This window comes from Papilio polytes, unplaced genomic scaffold (genome assembly GCF_000836215.1).
Source record: "Papilio polytes unplaced genomic scaffold, Ppol_1.0 DF824135.1, whole genome shotgun sequence".
Taxonomy (NCBI): Eukaryota; Metazoa; Arthropoda; class Insecta; order Lepidoptera; family Papilionidae; genus Papilio; species Papilio polytes.
In genome coordinates this window covers 3,357,604-3,382,876 of record NW_013525069.1, presented here as the reverse complement: position 1 = coordinate 3,382,876, position 25,273 = coordinate 3,357,604, and the positions used below count along the sequence as shown (strand labels likewise).

The window sequence follows — 25,273 nt, the reverse complement described above, 5'->3', positions numbered from 1 at the left end:
GGAGACAGCACTTAAAATATTTGTGTCGTGCCGTGCAGGGAATTTAGTGGGGCTATGCAGGCGCGCTTTGTGGCCGGGCCATGTAGCGGCAGTGATTAGCCGTGCTCAGCACTGTAATCACGCCTCTGCTGCCCGAGCGTCTGCGCAGACGCATCCCCGCCCTCCCCCCAGCCACCTCACCTCTCCTGACGGGCCCGAGGCGAATATTTCCAGAGCAAACAGAAAAAAACCCAAACAACGCGTACGCTGTTAACGACCCGACCTGTTTTCGATGCCGTGTGGGAAGATTTAGCGAATTTGAATTTCGATTGCCTCAGTCGAGCCTCAATGGTCCATCCATCAAGAGAATTGATGGATTCGGGCCCAAAAAGAGGCCGTAAACGTCTTTGGGACGAAAGCGGACCATTTCGCGAGCGACGTTAGACACTATTCTTCATATGTTGCTCACCACATCTGAAATGACCAAATTAGATTTGAGGATACGCTTGATTTTACGATTATTGGAAATTATCTTACTTCTATGATGTTCTCGCAAAACAAAGGCATTACTTTCCAACGACACAGGTTGTTTAACGTGGTTTTTTTTTCAATCCATTTAACTTTCATTATACTAAATGGATGGAGAAGTCTCTTTGTTCCATATGAAAGACAGTTATAATACATTTTTACCCTTTATAAACCAAGAAGGCAAATGATGTAATCTTTACATTACAATGGTATAATTGTATGAAATTGTAATTCATCTTGATACAGCTATGTATTGTGCGTTCCAAATGTGTACCATAATTAAATATAAAAGGTTTCCGAAGTCAAAACTCGATGCCTGCATCTAATTACACCATCTGCCATAACAAGGGCATAACACGTCACTTTATAAACTGAAAACAAAGAATTAATATTTTAACCCAAATCGAGAGATAAAGAGCAAAACTTTGATGATTTTTTTCCACTAAGAAATAACCCCTTGTTAACAATAAGATCGAGTCAAATATGTTACAAACTTATCTCGTATAGACGAAAAAACTGTGCGTTAAAAACCCGTTACCTGATTAACGGAAACTATATCATTGAGCGGCCCTCGTTTTTGTGTTGACTCAGTTACCATTACAAATGGTCGGTTGTCTTGTGTTATTGTACCTTTTGTGAAAGCCGCCGTGATGATGACGTACGCCTTTGTGGAGCCGCAAAGATCACAGGTGCCGTGGACAATGGTACTTTGTATCCGCACACATGTAGTTAAGTAGATAAGTTAGGATACGGAAACCCAGCTTATATTCAGAACACTACCACACCAAGTTTTTTAATTGTTATTTAAAAAGGATAAAAAAAAATAAAACACTATTTATTGACCAAAAGAAAATTAAAAGAACACAACTTATAATTATTAATGAAATAAAAATAAAGATACAAACTCTTGGTCAAAAGGAAAAGGCTCAGCTGATGCGGCCTCCAGCTTGTCACTGAGGGCCGCGCTGGTTTTCATCACGGTGGATACTCTAAATGGTTATGGTAACATATTAAATGACATTTTATTCTAAAGACTGTTTAAATAGTTATAAAATTACAACTACTTTTGCAATTGTATACATAGGTAACAATTGTGTAGGGTAATGTTAAAATAAATATTAACATTATAAATGCGAAAGATGGAAGGATGTTTGTTAGAAATTGTAGGCTAAGCCTAAACTGCTGACGGATCTCGATGAATTTGGGCATAGATATTGAAGATTTTTGAAAAACAAGTATGCTATTTACTTTTTTTTTTAATTTCAAGCAGACGGCGCTACAGGCGAAAGCTAGTATAAAATAATAGTAAACCTGATTAAATCTTCTATATTAATGAATTTCAGGGAATATAGTTTCATATGCTCTAAGAATTTGGGTGTCATGTTTTGTATCTATGTAATCTATGGAAATAAATTAGACTGTACGATTTGATACTCGAGCGATCGATTACTCGTTTATGAAAAAAAAAGATAAAACAATCAAAACATTGCAAATTAAAGATAGTAACCGTTATTGATGATTAGTTTATAGAAGATTTCGTTGATTAAAAACTGAATGTCATTACGTGACAAAATTATCCTGTCGCAAGATAGGTAACACGTTTACCTATTAACAAAATAACATTACTCTCACAATCATTTTTGACGATCATGGAACAATTTATATTTCAACTAGAGCATAATATAATCAAACGATACGCTAGGATTAGAACTGAGAAGGACTTAGATAATGTAAACTTAATATAAAAAGGTTATGAATTATTGTAAAGAATTAGAATTAAAAAATAAAAATGTAATTTTATAATTGAAATGTTATTTATTCCTCAAATAATATAGAACCCAATTAAAAATACCACCATAGTAAAAAAAACAAAAAGTCGTTTATGTCAACTAGTATAACATTCTTGAAGTAAACAATAAAGCCACGCAAATAATGTTGAATAAGCTGTTTAGTTGGTCCGCAATTTAAACATTAAGGGGACGCCATCTTTGACGCTCTGCACAAAGTTGGAGGTAGGGTCTATAATGGGGTAACGAAGCGTTTCGGGAGCTGGTTCCACCGAGTACTTCGACAGCACGGCCGCCAGGCCAGCCACTGACTGCATACGACCTAGCCTCTCGCCTGAAATTAATTGCGCATTATGTTTAGTATTGATTGTCAGAGTGACAGTTCTGGAAAGTGAAGAAACCCATTATAATATATTAATCAAAGTTAACAAATCTACGAATCTCTTATGTACATAAAGATTCTTCTAATGACCGTAACTATTTTTGACTAAAATATTTGGCACTTTCTAAAACATCAAAAATTATTAAATAAAAGAATGCTTAAACTTACCAATGCAAGCTCTAGGACCTTCTCCAAATGGCAAATACACATTTTTTGTCAACGGATTTTTGAAATCAGTTAAAAATCGTTCCGGGCGAAACTTCTCAGGTTCCTCGAAGTATTGCGGGTCCATGTGAAGCGCTTGCACGGGGATCAATATCGACACTCCTTCGTCTATTGTTAGATTCAACTCTGGAAACGTATACTTCTGAGTGCATTGTCTCACCAGGTAACCTAACGACGGGAATATTCGAAGGCCTTCCTTAAACGCACAATGTAAATATGTCATTTCATTCACTGCATCGTAGCATAGCTTGTTGTCATATTTCGCTAAAACTCTATCGATTTCTTCTTGCACTTTACGCTGTTTTTCAGGATTGTAGGCGAGTTGGTGCATCGTGATGCTGGAGGAGGAAGAGGACGTTTCGAAGCCAGCAGCAAAGAACAACAATATCTGAGCAGTGAAGATGTCGTCGGTCAGTTCCATAGATACTTCGTTGGGTGTGCCGTCCGGTTTAAAATGTTCTATAGATTGTCCAACCATTGTACCTTTTTTCTTAAATTCAAGAAATAGATCGAGGAAGTCGTTTCTACCAATTGGTTCGTAATTCCTCTTTTGTAGGACGTTATCGACGAACGTCTGGGTGTCCTTTTCTATTTTTCCAAAGATTCTCAAATGCTTGCACATTTCTGGAAACATTTCCTTGAGTGTCTGAATCATGACTTGAGTTTTAGTAAACTTAAAAACGTCGACGCCCAATTTTCTGAAAAAGGAATCTTCTACGCTGAGAGAATCCATGTCGAGACCGAAACCGTAAGATCCGATAATGTCGGTGGTGAAACGCGCAAATACTTCGCGGGCGTCCAGCACACGGCCAGTCGGCGGCGCATTGATGGCGTGTTCCTTCATGTGCTCGGCACGTTCTACTATATAGGGAAACAGCGCTTTTAGTTTTCCGCTTGTGAATGCAGGTGTTATGCGCGTCCTCAGCAGTTTCCAAAGATCGCCGTCAGCAAGAAAGAGATTCTTGTACAAAGGCTCGATCACCTTTCTGTGAGTAGTGACGCCTCTCATGTGGAAATTTTTAAAATCTTGGGAGAGAACTTGCTTAATAATTTCTGGATCTCTTACCACGAGTTCTGGGCGCATCGCTCGGTAGAAACCTATCACCTTCTCTTTCGGATATTTCCAGTACTGTTCGACGCCTAATTCGGTTATACTTTTCTTCATAAGATATAGACGGGTGTTGTTGCCGACAAATGGCACGGGCTTGTCATGTTTGATGCCTTTCTTTTCCCAATACTTGTAGGTTCGAGTACCGTACAAGTAGAGCGCGAAGAAAAGTGAGAAGAACACGGCTAGGGCGATCATTGTGGTACTGAGTGTCTGAAAGCTGTCTCCGCCGCGCGCTATATATACTTATATATGCCGGCAAAAGTTTCGCGTCATATCTGGGAGTCATCATTACTATGCTAGTTATTAAACTGCAAGTCACAAACCAAAAATAAACCGAGGTTAAAATGTAAAAAGCATTATCTTCATACTATCTCTGTCACTTTCTTTTTAAACGACTATAAACAGAAGGAGATTCCAATTCGTCTGTACGTAAAAATTTTAATTTTAATTTAGGTACCATGTGGTAGTGTAATGCACATATAATTATTTTAACTATAACCCGGGGTATGGTCGTAGTAGTGGCATTTCCACGTGATAAACAAAATATAAGAGTATAAATACAGTCAGTCAATGCATGTGTTTTATTTAGATAAAAATAAACAATATCTTTACCGAGGTAAGTATCTAGATTGTACTTTTTAACCTGTTAACTTAATTTTCATAGAGCATATCCAAATTGTGATATAATATTTATTGTTAGCTTATAGATACGCAGATAGTAGGTTCGTAGTTAATATAGAAAATACTGTTTTGTGACAAAACTGCTTGCTATCTTACTTCCTACTAATATTATAAATGCGAAAGTGAGATGGATGGATGGATGGATGTTTGTTAGAGTTTGTAGCCTAAACGGCGGAAGGAATCTCGATGAAATTTGGCATAGATGTAGGGGATAGTCTGGAAGAACACATACTTGCTTTTGTTTTTTTATTCCGCGCAGACGGGGTCAGGTGCGAAAGCTAGTATTAAATATTTACCAGGGAATAAGTCTTGTAAATGAAATTTTCTTTTTTTTGTAGATAGAACATTTTTAAATATTACAGTCTCTTTTTTAAATCTTAAAAAAAATTTTCACATCAAATGGTGGTTGCAAAATATATACGATGACAAATTATTGTTTCGATATTCCTGTTTTCGAGTCTTAAAATTTTATTTTGTAATAACCTATGGTCCCAATTTTTATGTTTCTTGCCTGTCGGTAAGTCTGCGTTTGTTTCAGGTAATCTATGAAACGACTGGATCAATTATGACGAGACTTACGCTCGGAGATAGCTAATATGCAGGACTATTATAAGTTACTTTTTATTCAATTCTACGCCGCCGAAGTCGCGGGCTACCACTAGTAAAAATACAAAATAGTCAAAACAAATGGTGTAAAATAATGACAGTAATGGTTACAATTCATATTTATGATCAGTTTACTGCGCACTTCCTTAGGATGTGACTTTAAATTTTAACTCATCATCATTATGTGCCACAAAATGTATTAATGGCGCATAATGTTTCCCCAATACTTCGTAACGTAAGTACAGTTAGGGAACCTGACGGTGATAAGTCATTTGAACGATTTGTTCGCACTAAAACGGCGACACGAAACAATAACAAAAAAAAAAGGATGTGTCTGTATGAAAAAATTTCGGCCAGTGGCTACACGGTAAATTGATTTATATTATTGTACCATCTTTGCGCAATTTACTGCTACATAAATGGTTATTTGTATGAAGAGACAGAGTTTGTTTCGTTGCAAGGAACAAGGCAATTTTTCTGTAAATGTAACACCGAGTATTTCTGCGACTGTACATATATTATACGCCGCAAAAGTTTAAATCTCGTGGGGCGTGTGCCGCGAGGACTGCGCGGATAAGAGGTAAAGCCCTGGCGCCTTGCGGCTGACGCGTGCGTGCTTCGACCAGTAGTTGCCTACAATCAACTGAGGGAAGCGGTTGCCGACATATTAGTTCCGCGATCGTAGGTAATTCATATATTTTTTACATTACTATTTACGTTTTCTTATTGTTCACGTTTTAGGGTTTGTTCAATGAGCACATAAAATATATAGGTTTTAAGGGAAAGACGAGTGCTCCGCAGTACTTTCGATTTCTTAGTCAAAAATATGACAATTTACCCAATCTTCGACTGTCCATTATTAATTAGTTGAAGAATTCGATGCTTTCAAAGTTTATTAATTACTAGCTGTCGCCCGCAACTCCGTCCGCGTGAGAATAAAAAAAAGTGAATAGCCTATGTGTTTTTCCAGACTGTCCTCTACATCTATACAAAATTTCACCGAAATCCGTTCAGCCGTTTAGGCTACACAGGCTAGTCCCATCAAAATTGGTTCACTCGTTCCGAAGATAGCGATTGACCCAGATTTTGACAGCGCGGAATTAAAAAATTGGTTGGTTAAAATATTCCCGCGTGTTTCAGCTCAACTACCATTCCGTTATGTTCTTGCCAAAATCGCCCGGGCTGGATGTTTCGTAGAGTACCCGGAACAAACCCTGCTTGCGGACAGACAAAGAGATAGAAAACAAAAATAAATATTTTATGTGATAAATATATCATCTTTGTGAAATCTGGATTTTTTTTTCGATGTTACATACAACTATACACTCAAATATACAGGGTGATTCTAAACGGACGGATCAACGGCTTTATGGAACGAGAGGACCTCACAATGCAAAGTAATATGTTTACAGTGGTCGTTTTTTAACGAGCAAATTTATTGAGTTTTCGTACCTTTATCCCGTTAGATTAGGAATAACACACACGAGAAAATCAAAAAAAACTATTGACATTTTTCTTTTGGCATTTTTTTTTCAAACTATGAGTAGCTGTAATTATTTTTTTCACACTAACCTTCCAACAAGTTTTTTTTTTCAAAAACTGCGGCCATGTCTGTAGAAAACAGTTTCGCTTTTCGTTTGTTTTTAATGCAAAAACGTTCTTTTTGCAGTTTTTGAAGTAATCGAGGGCAATAATCTCTTGTAATTTTCATACAAGACATATAGAATGTAATTGTAGAAAAAAATTGCGCTTAAAAGTATTTAAATTGAACTAATAGTTCAGAAGATATCTCGAAAACAAATATTAAGGTTAACTAAAAATCAGCTCATTTTGCATTGTGATATTTCTGTTATTATGTAGATTACTACTTAGTTTATACGTACAAAGAAAAAGTATGTAGGTTTTTTAGGCTTTCTTCTAGGAATAAAAAGTCGTGGGCAACAGCTAGTTTTAATATAGATATATACATAGAAAATTATAAATAGGTATGTACATTCCTATTTTACGCCTTTATTTATTTTTCTAACACTATATGATATGTTGTTGTTCTTCACGCCCGCTAGGGGCGCTGTACTACTCTGATCCATCTGCCGATAACTTTACAAAAACGATTTCAAAAATATTATAATTATAAACAATGTCATAAATATAAGTCATATCCTTCTGTTTTTGCAAAATCAATGAAATATTCTTAAAAAAGTCCTATACCTATTAAAAAGTAGTTTATTAGGTTCGAACCCTGGTATCTCTCAATATTCAAATAAATATTTAACTAGCTGCTGCACGCGACTTCGCCCGCGTGAAATTAAAAAATATAGCCTATGTTACTCACAGATAAATTACCTTTGTAACGGTGAAAGAATTTTTAAAATCGGCCCCGTAGTTTTTGAGTTACATACAAAAATATAAATCTTTCCTCTTTATAATAATAGTATAGATTATTTTATTTCTTATGTTAATTTATCTGACGTTCTTACGACGAAAGAAGATACCACGTTGCACGTCACCGCCAAAACGGCGTACGGACTTTGATCTTTGTAAAATAATCGATAATTCAATTTAAGCCATCTGTCCTTGCCTCCAATACATATCAATCAAGTAGATGATATTAATGAAATTTTATAGGTGCCTAAACTAATTGAAAAAAAAAACAACTATATTTTTTAAATACTGCTGACTGAAAACCCTTTAAAATAGGAAATTTTAGAGTGAACGCTGTTAAAATGATTATTCCTTCAAACTTGTGTGAGACCAGAGAACGTATTCTGATGCAAAACAATGGTCAGATTAAAGGGAAACAGTACAAAAAGGATAACTTTGTTATTAGAAACATTGGGAAATAAGAAAAAAAAAAAGAAGCAAATAATTAAGTTCAAATGTATTTAATTTTATTTAACACATTTTCATGAACTTAATTTTTAACCCATTGAACCCTTGCTACCAAAGTTTGATAATATAAAGCAATTTAATTTAAATTTAATAAAAATGTACCAAAAGCAACCTTTTTATAAACTCGTACATTTTTGAGGCAAAAAATAGCATACAATAGAAATATAAAAAAGCAAAACAACAAAATAAGCCGTTACAATGTTTATTTGACCCTCAGTTTGAACATCAAAGGCACACCATTTTGGACACTTTGCACTATGTTGGAAGTCGGGTCTACGAGGGGCTGGCGAATCGTCTCGGCCGCGGGTTCCACGGAGTACTTCGACAGCACGGCGGCCAGGCCTGCCACAGCCTGCATACGACCCAATCTCTCACCTGAAATTATACAAGTAAAGTTTAATTTTGATTGCATGTGATTACAGATTACAGGTATAATGAAGTCCCGAGACACTTTTTTGATCCAGAAAAGTGTTTAAGTCTAAGTTCCAGTATTGTATTTATTGTGATTTAAGTTCACGTTTCTACGATAGAAGGAACGTCTCTAACTTCTGTAAACTACTATTTGTGTTTATAAAAGAATGGTCTCTTTCCCATTTTAATTTAATATTCATCACCATATACGTCAGCATACATCCCCACTAATTAAGGCATAATACACATAATGCATTTCTCCGCCGATATGTGCAAGTTGCATAACTATGTATTCCTTCACCGTAAGAAAATCAAGTAAATTATGTACATAATATGAAATTCGAAAATCGAAAATTACATTGACTTATGTCGGGATTCAGACTCAAGACCTGTTGATTACAAGTGAAGTGCCTAAATCCCTGAGACAACGATATATTTTATGTATAAAACAAAAAATAAACTTACCAATACAAGCCCGAGGACCTTCTCCAAATGGCAAATAGATATTTTTTGTCAACGGATTTTCAAATTCGGTTAAAAATCGTTCCGGGCGGAACTTCTGAGGCTCGTCAAAGTATTGCGGGTCCATGTGAAGCGCTTGCACGGGGATCAATATCGACACTCCTTCGTCTATCGTTAGATTCAACTCTGGAAATGTATATTTCTGAGTGCATTGTCTCACCAGGTGACCCAACGATGGGAAAATTCGAAGACCTTCCTTAAACGCACAATGTAAATATGTCATTTCATTCACTGCATCGTAGCATAGCTTGTTGTCGTATTTCGCTAAAACTCTATCAATATCTTCTTGCACTTTCCGCTGTTCTTCAGGATTGTAGGCGAGATGGTGCATCGTGATGCTGGCGGAGGAAGAAGACGTTTCGAAACCAGCGGCAAAGAACAACAATATCTGAGCAGTCAGGATGTCGTAGGTAAGTTCCATAGATACTTCTTCTGGGGCGCCGTCTAACTTAAACTTTTCAATAGATTGTCCAACCATTGCACCTTTTTTCTTAAACTCAAGAAATAGATCGAGGAAGTCGTTTCTACCAATTGGTTCATAATTTCTCTTTTGTAGGACGTTATCGACGAACGTCTTGGTGTCCTTTTCTATTTTGCCAAAGATTCTCAAATGCTTGCACATTTCTGGAAACATTTCCTTGAGTGATTGAATCATAACTTGAGTTTTAGTAAACTTAAAAACGTCGGCGCCCAATTTTCTGAAAAAGGAATCTTCGACGCTGAGAGAATCCATGTCGAGACCGAAACCGTAAGATCCGATAATGTCGGTGGTGAAGCGCGCAAATACTTCGCGGGCATCCAGCACACGGCCTGTCGGCGGCGCATTGATGGCGTGTTCCTTCATGTGCTCGGCACGTTCCACGATAAAGGGAAAGATCGCCTTCAATTTTCCGCTTGTGAATGCGGGGGTCATACGCTGCCTCAGCAGTTTCCAAAGGTCGCCGTCCGCAAGAAAGAGATTCTTGAACAAAGGCTCGACCACCTTTCTGTGAGTAGTGACGCCTCTCATGTGGAAAGATTTAAAGTCTGGGGATAGAATGCGCTTAATAATTTCTGGATCTCTTACCACGAGTTCTGGGCGCATCGCTCGGTAGAAACCTACCACCTTCTCTTTCGGATGCTTCCAGTATTGTTCGACGCCTAATTCGGTTATACTTTTCTTCATAAGGTACAGTCGGGCATTGTTGCCGACGAACGGCACGGGCTTGTCATGTTTGATGCCTCTCTTTTCCCAATACTTGAAGGTTCGTGTACCGTACAAGTACAGCGCGACGAACAGCACGAAGAACACGGCTAGGGTGATCATGGTGATACGGAGCGTCTGTGGGCTGCCTCCGCTAGGCGCTATATATGCTGGCAAAATTCTCGCGTTTCATTTGCAAGTCATCATTGCTAGTTAAAAAATTGCAAGTCACTATTACGAACTAAAATAAATTGTTAAAAAAACATTAATGTTGCTATCTAAATATGTTTATGTATTTTAACTGCAAGATTTTGGTTATAGTAAGTTTTCTTTATACTATCTCTATGCTACTATTTTTTTAACTGATTTAAAAAGTAGGCGGTTCTCAAGTCGTCTGTATTGGCGTATTACCTACTTCCTAACTTCGCGACTGGTTATCCGATTTTGATAATTCTTTTTATTTTTAAAGGTAGTCCAGGTTACGGGGTCAAAAATTATGTATGAAAGAAATGTATAGTTATTTAAATATGCTAAAATAAAAGTCCTGGATAATATAAGTCTGTCTTCTCTGGTTTTCTGACAATTACCACTTTATATTGAAACATCAATTAAAATACGTACTCCACTTATTAGACGTTCCTCTTCGATAGGAATATATATAGGATAGAGTACTAAAGTGTGAATTATATAAAAAAAATATTAAAAACCAGGTGCAACCCGTAACTTTCTTGTTTTATTTGCTTATGCTTGCTAAAAAAACAACTACAATATCTACGTAAAAATGATGTACAAAAGAATTATAAATTTAAAAGTATGCTTCCAGGTACTCCCGATGACCGCCGACTTTCGAAAGAAAATAGTTTATAAATAAGGAAAAGAAATATGCTTAATAAAAGATAGCTTATATCTACAGTTGTTTTATTTTTATTGATAAGGTAAAGAGCATTTGGTCCCCTGAATTCGCCGAAATAGCGAAAAGACCACAAATGCAATTGCCTAATGGTTTACTACGGTTGTATTTAATTGGTTTAAAAAGTATTTAAGAACGCACGTTATTTGCGACGTATTTTTTTTAAATTAAAATTACTAATATTATAAATGCGATAGTTTAGATGGAAGGAGGGGTAGATTATTATCATAAAGTACTTCCTAAACGGCTCAGTGGTTGTCCATTAAATTTGACACAGATAAAGAACAGTCTAGAAGGACACATAGGGTACATACTGTTTTGTTTAAAATTCCGCGTGGACGAGGTCGCGGGCATTAGGTAGTGTTACATAATTCCGAAAAATAAAGTTTAGACGATATCACGATGACAGTAAACAATACGCGCAACTGGCAAAATCGACTAGAGTTCCGCGTGTCCGGGCCGGGCGCACACGTATTACAAGGTCGTTAGTAGCTAGCAATCTCCCGCGTCTTCGTCGGCGCACAATAAAAATAAGTTGTACATACATATACATCTTTAGTCTTATAGTAAAAATGCAGTGGAATCCATTTATTACGACATCGTAAGAAATAACAAACATGTTCTAAATGGACGTCATACAAAGATTTTTTTTAGAATACTGACAATGCAAATAGATCGTATTTTTTTTTATATTACAAAGATACACTACAATTTTATGAATTGAATAGATATAAGTAGATACAAAGATAAGCAGACGGTATGTACAACAGATAAGAAATCAAACATTTGTCTTGCTAATTTCCGGTTATACTATATGTTTTATCTATTTACAAATAAAATAATAATCTCAAACAAAATAATTCACTATGTTAATATTGGAAATGTCAACGGTACAAAAATAAACATTTAAGACAAGGTCAATTTAGGTCAAAACAAAATACATCGCCGTTTAAATCTGTTTAAAGAGGCGACCAGTTTCTGACCATTAATATTTATTGCCGGAAGCATCATGAGGGAATTATGTAACAGTATCTGTTAATATTGTCGTAGTCACATCACAACATACCAAGATACTCGTGTAATAGACGAGCTGTGCCCTTGTGGCTTTATCGTGAAAATTATTTTTTTGTTTACTTTTGTCAAATTCTCAATTGCAAATGTCAAGATTGCAATTACCATAATAACCTTGCTTTCTTAATATCCCTTTCCCACATGAAGTTCTTTTTTTTCTAATTTATTTACCCCCAAAGTGTAATGGAGTGAAAATATATATAGCCTAAAGTATGTCGTAAGTGTAGGGATATTAAAAAAGGAATTATTCAAAAATATTCGGTGATTGATGACATCCTACGCCACAAAGTAAAGTGTGTTTACGCTTTATTATATTAGTATATAGATATGTAACTTGATAACATATCACGTGGGTAATATTTTCACAGGTAAATAGTTTTAAACATAATTTGTTGGTGAAGAATACGGTGACCATGCATGACTATCCAATTCTAGTTTAAGGACAAATATGTAACTTAAATACTAATGCACTTATTTCTTTCACTCTCTAAAATAGTTTTGTTATATAATTTCAGATTTAAGATATAAGAAATAAAATAGTTTTGTAGCATAAATTTCACAAGACTTATTTAGCAATGACTGATTTAGAATCATGTATTTTGTATTGATTTTAGTAAATATATTAATGATAACACTAATACTTTAAAATCTATCTGAAACAATAATCAGCTGACGTCAGACAACAAATACTAGGTTTTTTATAATACTTGTTCTTAAATCACATTTCAACATTGTCACCATCGCCAGAGAGGGATAGAACGGACAGTTATTGAGGTCTCGCTCGGCATCAATTTTCGACAAGAGCTCAATCCTGTTCTAGTACATCTATGGGAATGATTTAATTGTAGATTGTAGACCAGTTTGACATTTTTATGTCAACGTTTTTGTACGTTTTACTGCATTTATTATTTTACAATAGCATCAGTAGGTACAATCGGGGTATCTACCAATTTGTCACTCAAGAGAGAGTCGTGTAAATATTTTGTACACATTAGTACGACAACGAGAAAATGTAGCTAGCTTTTTAATGATTTAAAAAGTATTTTGCGTTAATTTGCTGTCTCAGATTTTTGAAAGAGAATGATAAGGACAGTAATGTTCTTATGACGTTAGCAGATAATGTTGATAATAAGAGTAGGAAACTTTGTATTAAATAGGAATAAAATTGTTGATTATCGAACGATAACGAAATATGAAAAAAGTGTGTTTTAATTAAATATGTTATAATAACGTTAAAATTACACTTTACATTTATTTGTGAGCATATACACTAATATTAATATATAAAAGTGTATATCAGTATTTTGCACAATTAATATGATTTATATGAATTAAGCGACGTCAATCAATTCCAAACAGTAGTAAAAAAATAATTGATTTTTAAGTCATTAAATTTGTTAGAAGTTTAAAAACATTACAACTTGTGCGCACCTTTAGATTTCGTACAGTCTACACAACAGGTATACACGTAAACAAAACTATAGAAAAACAGTAAATTTAGAGATTATTGTAAGAACATATGCGATTTATTATACTTTTGAGATGGATTTTGTTTCATAAAATATAATCTATAAATTATAGGTATATCAAAGACGGAGGTTATTCAATGTTATCGGTGCAGCAACTCATGCTGACTGTACTTTTATCAAGCATTCGACGAATACGATAATTGGCAGCGACATTTTTATGATCGAGTATGCATATTAATGTTTCGAAATAATAACTGGGGAAACCTCTAATAATATCCTATGAATATTTAAATAATTTAATGCTATGATTTATAATTGCTTAATTAAGACACTTATTATATTAATTACAAACCTTTACTAGGTCGCTGTTAAATAAATAATTTAAATAGACAAATTCTTTCTTTTTAGTCTATTTCTTTAGATACAATTCTAGTCTATAGTAATGACACTTTAAAGATGTAGGTAAATGATCAATTAACTAAAATAATTTCACCTCGAAGAGCGTCGGTGGCTCAGTGGTTTAAGCTCTTGACTTATAATCCATAGGTCTTGGGTTCGAATCCCGCTGTACCAATGTGATTTTCGAATTTTCATATGTACATAATTTACCCGAAGTTCTTGCGGTGAAGGAAAACATCGTGATGCAACCTGCGCTTATCGGCGAAGAAATTCAAAGATATGTGTGAAGTCAACCAACCCGCACTTCGCCAGCGTGGTTGACTATGGCCTAGTTACCCCTTACTTAGGGTAGGCTCCGAGCCCCTCGGTGGGGACGTATAGTGAGCTGGTGATGTGAAGCTCTATTGGAACCCAATGAGACCATGGTTAGAAAAAAAGACTTGTAAATCTATCTAATGATATCTCTACATAAGTAACTTTGATGTAATATGTTCGAGCAAAATTGCATTAAGTATAATATTAATACTTAGTTTATTTTTAACTGTTTTCAACATAACTGTTTCTACGAACAGAGACAGACAATTTCTGAGCTTTTAAAGATTTATTACTCTAATCCCGTACGAATATGCGCATTTATTTTTATTATTAAAAACTACGGTCGACTATTAATTCGTTAGCCAATTATACTATGACCGGCTTATGTGTGTTTTTCAACATCCTGTTTAAGACTGGTAGTCGAAATGTAAACGGCAAAGCTGTTCAGACATTATGCTAAATAACTCGACGCCTTCGCACGGCGATGTCTCAAATAGCACATTGCCAGATTAACCCATTGTGATAAATATTCGCTCATGTGTTCTAAACATAACAAAGCATTTTTTTCTTATAATTTTGCAGCAGACATGAAAACTGTTTTCTAACTGGCCACTTAATTAACAGATATGAAAAGCAGGATTTTGTGCATTAATTACTTTGATCGTTTACTGAAAAGAAAAAAAAACTGCATACATTTTAAAGTAGGGCGGAATCATTCTTATTCTTAAGTTTGTAATTACGAGTACATTTTGCTTGTTTCTATATCCACATACTAAAGTGATCAGTATACTCTGACGTACTTTGGAACTCCTGGGTCAATTTGTTTGGAGTTTTTTTTTATATTAGCAGATTTTTGTTAATTTACTAATATTTCTTTTACCATTCCAACTAAGCTCTAGGCTTGTGCTAGGATATGGTAAAGAATAGTCGAATGGCGGGATGGTCGAGTTATTGGGTTATTATTTAGAAGGCTTGTTTATTTACGATTGCTTGTAACTTCAGCCCCGTGAAAAATATCGCGTCTGTAACTCACTGATAAATTACCTTTCTAACAGTGAAAGATTTTTTTAAAATCGGCCCCGTAGTTTTTGAGTTATTTCAAACATACAAAAATACAAATCTTTCTTCTTTATAATATTAGTATAGATTATAGATTTTGAAGCTAAACTAACTAATGCTTATTGTGTTATAGATCCGGAAGCTTTACCAATGTTAACGGTAGTAAAATTTACCAATTATAAATATGTAGATCTTGCCCTATAAGGGGGTGTCCAGGCAGATGTGAAAGGGAATGTTCGTATTTATTCTGCAGGATGCATACGGTCGGACAACAGCCGTCCGTTATATTGTAAAACATCTGCCGTTTCACGCTTGCCTTTTTCCAATTTTCCATCGACACTTCGCGTCGCTTCTCATAAAAGTTTATGTTTGTTGAAAAGATCAGTATTCGCCGACGGACAAACGTACACTGCCATTGGTCATGCCGTCTTGACATAAGTAACCGCATTATGGTGACGTTAAATGATAATGGACTCTATCTCTTTGGGAATGTGATTGAAAATCGAATATGTTTGTCTGGTTTTGATCATACGTTAGGTGGTCGGAAGACATGGCAGTGCGTCATGCGTGTTAAATAGCGTTGAACAATTCTTTAGAAGTGCTTATTAAAATATTTGTTGTTGCGACGTTATTTATTTGTATACGGCGGTGCTTTGTGCCGGTGTTCAACCGCCTGTGCTGTGTTCTGTGGGTGTCGCGGTGCTATTGTACCGCGCTGTGACCAATTCTTCATACTGAAATATGTATAATAACGGTGCGAAATTAGTTTTTTTTTCTCTTAACGTAACATATTACACCTCTCGACCTAGAACAAGATATTACTAGGATATGTGTGTATTGTTTTCCCTTGCATTTGTCGGTTACTTATAGAACAACTAAAGCTCTCGATGTCCGCACCCAATGTCCATACAAATGAATCAATTAAATAGAATCGATTAAGAAGGCCCCGAGCCCGCCGACTTCTGATCCGAATTCTCGCATAGAACGAATCAAGGCAATTATTACGTACCCAAAATGGAAAATTAAATTGGGCATCGGCTCGACGCGCTCAAAGACCCGGACCTGTTAAAACATTATGAGCCGTACCATTTTTATCTTCACTGATCAAAACCAGCGCTTCCTAAACTTTATGAGAAGTAACACTCAAAAGAATACTTTATACATTCCCATCCAAATTTCTTGTAAATTTGTGTACTTAGATACATCTGTCGCATTACTATGAAAATGTTTTTAAATCTAAGCATGTTTTTTTAAACTTGATATAACCTAGACCTAGCTCGCCTACGAAATGCAAATTGTTTAATTTATTCATAAGATCCTTATTAAATTTTCAATAGACTCTCAAGTATCCTAATTTCCAGTTTAGGAATCGTTGGTCAGAACCCGGAGCCAGTCGATTCCCGCAGACGAGCCGGCGCAGAGGGAGCGGGATGCATCGCGAGGGAAAGGGAGAGCACGACCGACCGTCAGAGGTCGAATTTAAACGTGGAATGTTTATGGTTCTACCGTTTTATTTTACTCGTCGACCGGCAAACCATTAAATATTGTTTCAATTGAATGCGGCCAGATCTGAAGCTGTCTAATAGAGTAGATTAAAAATGTTGACGGCTGATTGATTTGGATTCGCAATCTCGTAGCTTTTTAGATATGTATCGGCGATTCAACTACTTGTGTTACGGCCGACATCTAGGGTCAATTTAGGTAGGGATCAAATGGTGATACTATAACAGCAGTAATTAGAACAGTTGTAAGCATTACATGTTTTGTAAGTGAGAGGGTAGATAACAAAAGAAAAAGTAAAGGATCGCCATGATCTTTTGATTTTACAAAACGATCTCACAATTCTTTGCATCCTTGCTTACTATAGGCAGTATTTTGAAGAATTTTACAACGTTTGCTGGTGCTGTTTGTTGCTTAACGCGACAGTATTTCTATTATTCATGGGTTTACTTCTACTAAAATAGTAAGAACATTATTGAAATAAGATGTTCATAGCTCTGATCCACATAGGAATACTAAACGAAATACTATAGATTATAGAAAAGCGTGAGTGATATCGACTTACAAAGGTCTTGCGGCCACCGTCGTGCTGTCTGGCTGCAAGCATTGTGGCCGATTGGGCACGGCGCCGCGCACTGAGCTCGCTGTTGTGACACCATCGCATCACACGCGCCGACACACCGGCTGTTTGCATTGTGCGCCCGTGACGCATCGCCTCTTTGGACCTCGCCGCATTTTATGAACCTCAGCTTTGTTGCATTGAATAAGCCCGATGTAAAGCAGGTCCGCTTTAACAATTACAGAAGACCTAGGCACGACCTCGGCCCATTGTCGCCTCCTTTGTGCGACCGACTAGCAGACGTGATGTCGCAAACCTCCCAGACTTTACGACGCTGCAAAATCTTGCATATTAATTGTCGATATTTTAATATAGATAAGGTCTTTAAATACATTTTGTTATGATCCACACCTTTTAAATAACTAAACGATTGATTTGCATTTAAATAAAAAACAGAAAAGAATTTAATGTTCCCGCTAATTGATTTTGTTCAAATCTTTAGAGTTAATCGCCTTAAGTTGTAATAAATTTTAAATCTCGGCAAAGCCAAATATTGTTGTGAAAGTTTGTTGAAATAACAATTTAAAATTGCTACTGTGTATACGTTAGTAATAATGGTGGACCAATATAACCTCCTTAACATTTTAATCATATTAATATTATAAATGTGAAAGTTTAGATGGATGGATGGATGGATGGATGGATGGATGGATGGATGTTTGTTAGGGTTTGTAGTCTAAACGGCTGAACGGATCGCGATGAAATTTGGTATAGATATAGAGGATAGTCTGGAAGAGCACATAGGCTACTTACTTTGTTTTTTTTTAATTCCACGCGGACGGAGTCGCGGGCGAAAGACAGTTATTGATAATTTCAATTAAAGACACTAAATAGAAGAGTAGGCATTTCTAAACGCTGCACTGCCGCGTAGCACTACCAAAATTCGTCGAATCGAACGACAAACAAGGTGATAAAAAATTTGCGAATTCATAGTCGTTGCAGAACATTTTTTCTATCAATTTAAACTGTCGGTTCCAATTTTTTAAAGTCTTTCGTAAACATTTTGTTAAATAGATAAAAATGTTGAATAAAGTTCCAATAGTTTGTCGTTTGTTGTAATAAATTTAGAAACGTGATGCTGTAAAAAATAAAAAAAAATACGGCAATGACAATAAACCGACTGCGCCGTATCATACTTAATATTAAAAATGCGAACGTTTAGATGGATATTTGTTAGATTTTGCAGCCTAAACGTCTGAAAGGATTTCGATGAAATGTGGTAAAGATGTAAAGATGAGTCTGGAAGAACACATAGGCTACTCACTTTTGTTTTTTTTTAATTCCACGCCGACGGAGTCTTGGGCGAAACCTACTCTGGAATAAGTACTGTAGCAATTTTTAGGGGTAGTTGCCATTTGTTTTTTTGACAAACTTATTCCACAATAGAAGATAGAATAAAGCCCACTAAAGACTCTTAGTTTTATCTGAACAGTCCGATCAAATAAATATAACAAAATTGGGAACTGTTCAATCCTCAGTTGCCACCTACGCACATTAGGTTATCTGTTCACATAAAACTGAGGGTGTGTAGCACGCTTAAGCGATAGGCATATTTACTGTCACCTTTTATGAAGTACCTTTAGTGTCCTAAACTTTGTTTGATATCCCTTTTTATATAATTTGGTTGTATTTGAGACAAAGAGCAATGTAAATATAAAAAGTATTTTGCATGAAAACTGCAGTATTCTTGTGTAAATGGATTGAAGAATACTCAGAGCGTGTGCACAACTTTGACTAATCAATCACACAACTGTTGTCCGATTGTCGATTGTTCAGATAATTCAAATGTATAGATGTACTAATAATCGAGTGCGCACCTCCATATATGCGCATAGGAATATCAGCGTGACTAAACAGCGATTTTTCAGTCAAAGGTGTGCGCCCGCTCTAGATGATTGACATAGGTAACAAATTAAAACACGATATAAACAGTTAACATATATACTGTATATTTTATATCTTAAAGCTACAATAAGTTATGCTTATTTATAATTATGACTTATTTATATATTTACAAATGTATTTATCTAACACAAATATCACAGTTCTTAATAAATACACAAATATAAAAAAACTATACAATTTTGAATAAAGGTGAGTTACTTGTTGAGATATCGTCGATCGGGTGTCAGTCTTTGAACGAATTTTGTGTATATCCTGAAAAATTCAAAAGTGTGGTGACGTCATATGCTATACTATTTTCTGTACAAAATAAAAAATAAAAAATCTACTCAAAAAATTCAATGTTTTCTCCCAATGGTTTCATCATTTGTTTTACGAATTTACGACAGTTAGCTTAGTTTCCTTATAAAAAATCCTAGCAATCTTTTAAACTTGTCAATTGGACCGATATAGATTTATAGATAGTTTCTTAATAAAATTGTATTGTAATGTGCCTTTTATTTTAGTCATAAATACTCTATTATTAGTTTCATTCCAGCCAGCAGCTTACGCTAGCGTCGAAATAGTCAAAATCAAATAGGCACGGAATACCATGGCTTATAATATATCTCTACATAGAAATCAAATCTTATTCGTAATTAGAGATACCATAATATTAAAAAAATTCTAACCAAAAGAAATAATTTACAATTTCACTTTTACAAAAGTTCTTATAACAGACTTACGTAAACGGAAATTGGTAATATGATAACAAATTTATTTTTAACGTATTTTATAATTCGTAATAACTTTATTTTTAAATTTCGTTATTTTATATCCACTAAAAATTAAATCCATTGTATTCGAAGTGTCTTTAGGCTTTCCGGCCTACATTTATAACAATGATTTGTAAAGACTTTCAAAATTAAGAAAAAACTGTGAAATAATCTGTAACGGTCTGTAAGAAAATTGAACAAACCGACGTTCAACAGCTATCTGGTGATTAGATGCAATATTTAAAAAAAATATCTCAACTAAATCGAGTTTGATCATGTAACTCAGGATTACCCGATAATTACATCTGTTAAGAACCACGTCGACACAAGAGTCTGAATAACTACTAATAAGGGTTGACATACACGGACTGGTTCAACTGGCGCACGGACATTTTTTTAATAACAACTGCATGTTGAAGAGTGTACCGGTAGAGGCCATAGGTACCAAGCGCTTGAAGCCTCCCAAGTGTGGTGGCCTTTAGAATTTTCTAGAGTAAATGATTTTAATATTGAAAACCTATCAGTTTTCAACATAAATAATTAACTATTGATTTTTATTTATAACAGAATTCAAAAAAATCTTACCTTATTTTATTTATTTGACTCTAACACAATCGACGATTTTGTAACTCTTCTGTTCCTAATTTTTGTTCACTAATTTTCTAACACTTAGGCGTAATAATAATTGCCTCTAGAGTTCCTTATAACTAGAGCTAATCCTGAGATCTTTTAAAAACGATGCTACCTGTTGACAATGAAAAAATAATCATTAGAACACAGATAATTAAAAAATGATATTAAGGTTATATGTTTTTGAAATACTGGCCAAAGATAATTAAAATGTTTGAAAATGGAATACGTTACTGGCGATAAAGGAATATTACATTTTTTTTAATTAGGTTAGGAGTTCATATAACCTATAATGATTAGTTTTTATAAGACAAGGGACAAACGACCAGCAGACACACCGAAGTTACGATTAACGCCCACAAACAACAGCAATACCAGAGTAACTATAGATGCGGCTGGCTCATCATCATCAGCCCTTATCTGCCCACTGTTAGTCATAGGTTTTCCCTAATAACTTCCACAGATTGCGGACCTTTGCCTTCTGCGTTGCTGGAAGATACGCATGTACTACAGATGCACTGTTTCAAAACAACTTAATGATACATGTTGAAACGTTTTATTAAAGAGTATAAGAGAAAATTGACTAGCGACGGAGTTATGCCGTAACATACATAAAAAAACATACAGACGAATTGAGTACCTCCTTCCTCTGGGAAGTCGGTCAAAATAGGAACATGTTTTTGTAATGTTTAAGCAGTGAAAACCCGAGTTAACAATCAAATTCTTATTGGTACGAACACAAAGGTCTATTTCAATTCAACTTGTATATGTCAAGATAGATTTGAATGTCAGTAATACAATGAGCGATACAAAAGCTGTCGGTTAATATTTTTTTATTCATATGAATCATTGTTTTGTGTATTCGTATCATATTTTGTGTTATTTTGATTTATAGTTCATTCTATATTACAAAACAAAATCAATCGATCAGTATATCTGCAACATAAAAATACTAAATTGATTTTGCTAATAGACGGATGTTTTCGTAAGGTTGTCTATATGTAATGGGATTTTATAAATTGGATAAGATGTAAAGATTTATAGGATATTTAATTCGTGCAAATTATTTTTTTAAAAACTAGGCTTACAATGTATGCGGCACAGCACTGTACATATGGTAACTAGTTAAGTACACTAATCATACTAATATTATAAATGCGAAAGTTTAGATGGATGGATGGATGTTTGTTAGTGATTGCAACTTTAACGACTAAACATATTTCGATCAAATTTGGTATAAGTGTAGATGATCGCCTGGTATAACACTTAGGATACTCACTTTTGTTTTTTTATTTTAATTCCACGCGCACGGAGTCGCGGGCGAAAGCTAGGATGAAATAATGTTAGCAACATCGCGATTCAAGAAACCCCTATTGTCTAATGTTGGGGATGTTTTAAAACATGCATTTAAGAGACATCGTAAGCTACGATAGGAATTGACCAATAACTGCTACGTTATAGCTACGATATCCTGCATTCGGTTTGTACAACTCATTTCATTCGTTTAAAACAATTATTGCAATGAAAAATCGATTTTAAAGTCGATACCCTATGTGGTCCAATTTATTTTATGCACAGTGTAACTTGGGAATTTTGTATTTACCCAAATTGGAGTATCAAAATAAATTATCTAAAACGTTCTGTACGATAAGGATTGTCTTTAAAAATCACTTATAGTATTTATACTTGAACATTTCATTTGACACTATTGCTATTTTTATTTAAATTGACGCGAGAAACAGTAGACGTATTTATCGTATTTACACTAACTATCTATCTATACTATTATAATAAAGCGTAAACACACACTTCTTTGTTGCCTAAGATGTCAGAAATTATATCATAGTTTTGACTAATTCTTTTTATAATAAAAAGCCCTACACTTACGTCACGCTTCAGGTTATACTTATATTTCCACGCCATTAAACTTAGGGGGTAAATATTTTGGATAAAAACCCTAATGGGGGAAAGAGACCATAAGTTGCTACCAACGTCAAGGAAGCCAGATTGCCAAGGTTTGTAATGTCATTTCATTTTGACATTTGGTATTGATAATTTGATATTTTGAAATGTAAACAATAAAATATTTCTTTTATAATTCCATGCGGATGAAGCCGCACTGGAACAGCTAGTTGAGAACAAATGAAAAAAACATGTAAAATCTTTCGGCCATTGCTTGCCATATTACCAGATTCTATACAACCTTTTCAAAGAATTATGAATTGTGTGAACGACGATATCTTAAAATTTATTTTTAGTTTTAGGTGAGAAATAAAAACAATATTTCTGCTTGTTATTTGTTCTTAATAAAGGTTTGTTAATTAAAATTGTACAACAAGTTTAATTAAGTTTTCGCGTGTAGTCACACTTTGTTGATTTTATTTTTGATGCTAAAAATTTTGTACGTACTTGTTGAGAACTGTGATTCTATCTTAAACTGAGATAATATTCACATGACCTCTACTTGTTTAGCTTTAGTTATTTTTGGTTTAAGTAATTTATAACTTGTTAACAACTTTTTACACGTCTTCGTATTTGCAGACATAGAATCAGTATTATGAGTACTTGTAAATGTCTGTAGATATCATTTGTATTCTAACGCCATTGGTAACATGCCAGTTTATAATCTTACTAGTCATAACAGCTAACGATATGTTGAAAATTGTACTACTTATTGAAAACTTTATTTATAATAATGATAGTATAGTTAAAATTGTGTTTTCCTGCAGCATTATTGTTTTAAACCACAACAAATCATCACAATTTTCATTCCATTGTTTAGTTTGTTGTAATGAGATTTTATCAACGTTGTTTTGTTATGGAATAACAATTAAGTTGTCTCAATCCACTGTTCAACATTTTATTATTTTGGTTTGCTGTTGGATAAGCTTTTGTGTTGTGAAAACGTTTTCGAATTCAAATTAATCATAGTTTATTTTGTTTTGCATGTTTTGTATTAAATAATTAATTGTTTCATTCATTGCTTTTTATTTAAGTTAGTTAAAAGTTGTATGTTATTCAACAAGCGTGTGGCCAGTTTACGCTAAGTATCAGGAATCAGCGACGACGCCTAAGTGCAGCCACAACATTTAGGAGAATTCTATTTTCATTGATGTCATAAAAAATGAGTATGTTACATGTTTTGGATCTCTTTTCTTGAACATCCAACAAACATAAGATAACTTACCATTCATGAATTAAGCGTGTAATGTGAGAACTGGCTGGTGTCGCGCCACGTCCAGAGCGGTGGCAGGCAAGATTGCTGTAGGCCCGCCAGCAGCTCGGCATGGTAGCGCTGCGCAGCCAGCAGATAAGGTGCTGGCGGCAGCGCTAGCGGGCAACGCGGCGGCGGCGGTGGCGCGGGCGGCGACGGCGAGCTGCGGCTCGGCTCAGGCTCCAGCAGCGCGTCTATTGTAAAGGCTCGACGTGGCCGCGGGCACGCCGGCAGCAGCGCCGACGTGTCCGGTACCTCATTCGGCTCGGGACTAGGCCTCGGACAAATTGTAACGGCAGGACCGTACATGCCATTCGATAAGTTTGCCGACGGCAGCGGGGCGTTTGCCTGACGCGCTAGAAAAGCCCTGTTGAAGGTCGCCAAAGCTGCCAATTCGGCGTTAAGGCTGTCCTTCTCGCCCTTGTGTAGCTTGAAACGTTTGCGGCGGCGAAGCAGAGAGCCGTTCTCAAACATGTCGAAGGCCTGCGGGTGCAGCGTCCAGTAGGCGCCCTTGCCGGGCCGGTCGGGCCGCCGCGGCACCTTCACGAAGCAGTCGTTGAAGGAGAGGTTGTGTCGTAGTGAGTTCTGCCAGCGCTGCGTGTTGCGCCGGTAGTACGGGAAACGGTCGGTGATGAAGCGGTAGATCTCCGACAGCGGCAGCATGCGTTCCGGAGAGCTCCAGATGGCCATGGCGGTGAGGGCGATGTAGGAGAAGGGCGGTTTCTGGTCGCCGTAAGAGTCGCGCGTGGGCCGCGGCATGTCGTCGCGGCGTCTGGTGTCGTCGCAGTATCCGCGTGCTTGCGGGGCGGACGTCTCTCGCGGCGTGTCGGCGGGCGCGCACTGGGGGCGCGGGCCGACGCGGGCCGGGTGGGGCCGCGGGCCCGCCCTGTGCGCTCTCACCAATCGCGAGACGCCGGCTCTGTTTGTCGTTTTGTCGGCGTCGGGCTCTGCTCACAGAAGAATTTAAATTGTTATCACGTTTACATTATACGAAATTTATTCGACACCGAGACTCGAGCTCGTTTCGAAATTGCAATGATTAAAGAAGTGGATAGTTATTGATGTCGGCGTGAGCCCCGCCGCGCCGCCGCCGCCGCCGCCGACACTCGGACATCATCGGCATTAA

General features: G+C 36.1%; 3 protein-coding genes across 3 annotated transcripts; all 3 read right to left on the bottom strand.

Annotated features, from left to right (window-relative positions):
* Positions 1-2,455: 2,455 nt before the first annotated feature.
* Positions 2,456-4,207, bottom strand: LOC106112018 (cytochrome P450 6B7-like). The gene is made up of 2 exons (XM_013294247.1): positions 2,845-4,207; positions 2,456-2,628 (listed from the first exon to the last, which is right to left on the bottom strand). The coding sequence occupies exons 1-2, from the start codon at positions 4,205-4,207 to the stop codon at positions 2,456-2,458; spliced, it is 1,536 nt and encodes a 511-aa protein (XP_013149701.1).
* A 4,157-nt stretch (positions 4,208-8,364) lies between these two features.
* LOC106099249 (cytochrome P450 6B7-like) lies at positions 8,365-10,427 on the bottom strand. The gene is made up of 2 exons (XM_013277720.1): positions 9,065-10,427; positions 8,365-8,563 (listed from the first exon to the last, which is right to left on the bottom strand). The coding sequence occupies exons 1-2, from the start codon at positions 10,425-10,427 to the stop codon at positions 8,391-8,393; spliced, it is 1,536 nt and encodes a 511-aa protein (XP_013133174.1). The 3' UTR covers positions 8,365-8,390.
* Positions 10,428-19,729: 9,302 nt separating this feature from the next.
* LOC106099268 (fork head domain-containing protein FD4-like) lies at positions 19,730-24,966 on the bottom strand. Its single transcript, XM_013277756.1, has 3 exons — positions 24,121-24,966; positions 20,889-21,048; positions 19,730-19,803 (listed from the first exon to the last, which is right to left on the bottom strand). The coding sequence occupies exon 1, from the start codon at positions 24,904-24,906 to the stop codon at positions 24,124-24,126; it is 783 nt and encodes a 260-aa protein (XP_013133210.1). The 5' UTR covers positions 24,907-24,966; the 3' UTR covers positions 19,730-19,803; positions 20,889-21,048; positions 24,121-24,123.
* Between the last annotated feature and the right edge of the window lie 307 nt (positions 24,967-25,273).

Coding starts and splice junctions, on each gene's coding strand:
- LOC106112018 (XM_013294247.1), bottom strand. CDS start 4,207: ATGATCGCCCTAGCCGTGTTCTTCTCACTTTTCTTCGCGCTCTACTTG. Junction 2,629..2,844: donor AGGTCCTAGAGCTTGCATTG/GTAAGTTTAAGC, acceptor AATTAATTTCAG/GCGAGAGGCTAGGTCGTATG.
- LOC106099249 (XM_013277720.1), bottom strand. CDS start 10,427: ATGATCACCCTAGCCGTGTTCTTCGTGCTGTTCGTCGCGCTGTACTTG. Junction 8,564..9,064: donor AGGTCCTCGGGCTTGTATTG/GTAAGTTTATTT, acceptor GTATAATTTCAG/GTGAGAGATTGGGTCGTATG.
- LOC106099268 (XM_013277756.1), bottom strand. CDS start 24,906: ATGCCGCGGCCCACGCGCGACTCTTACGGCGACCAGAAACCGCCCTTC.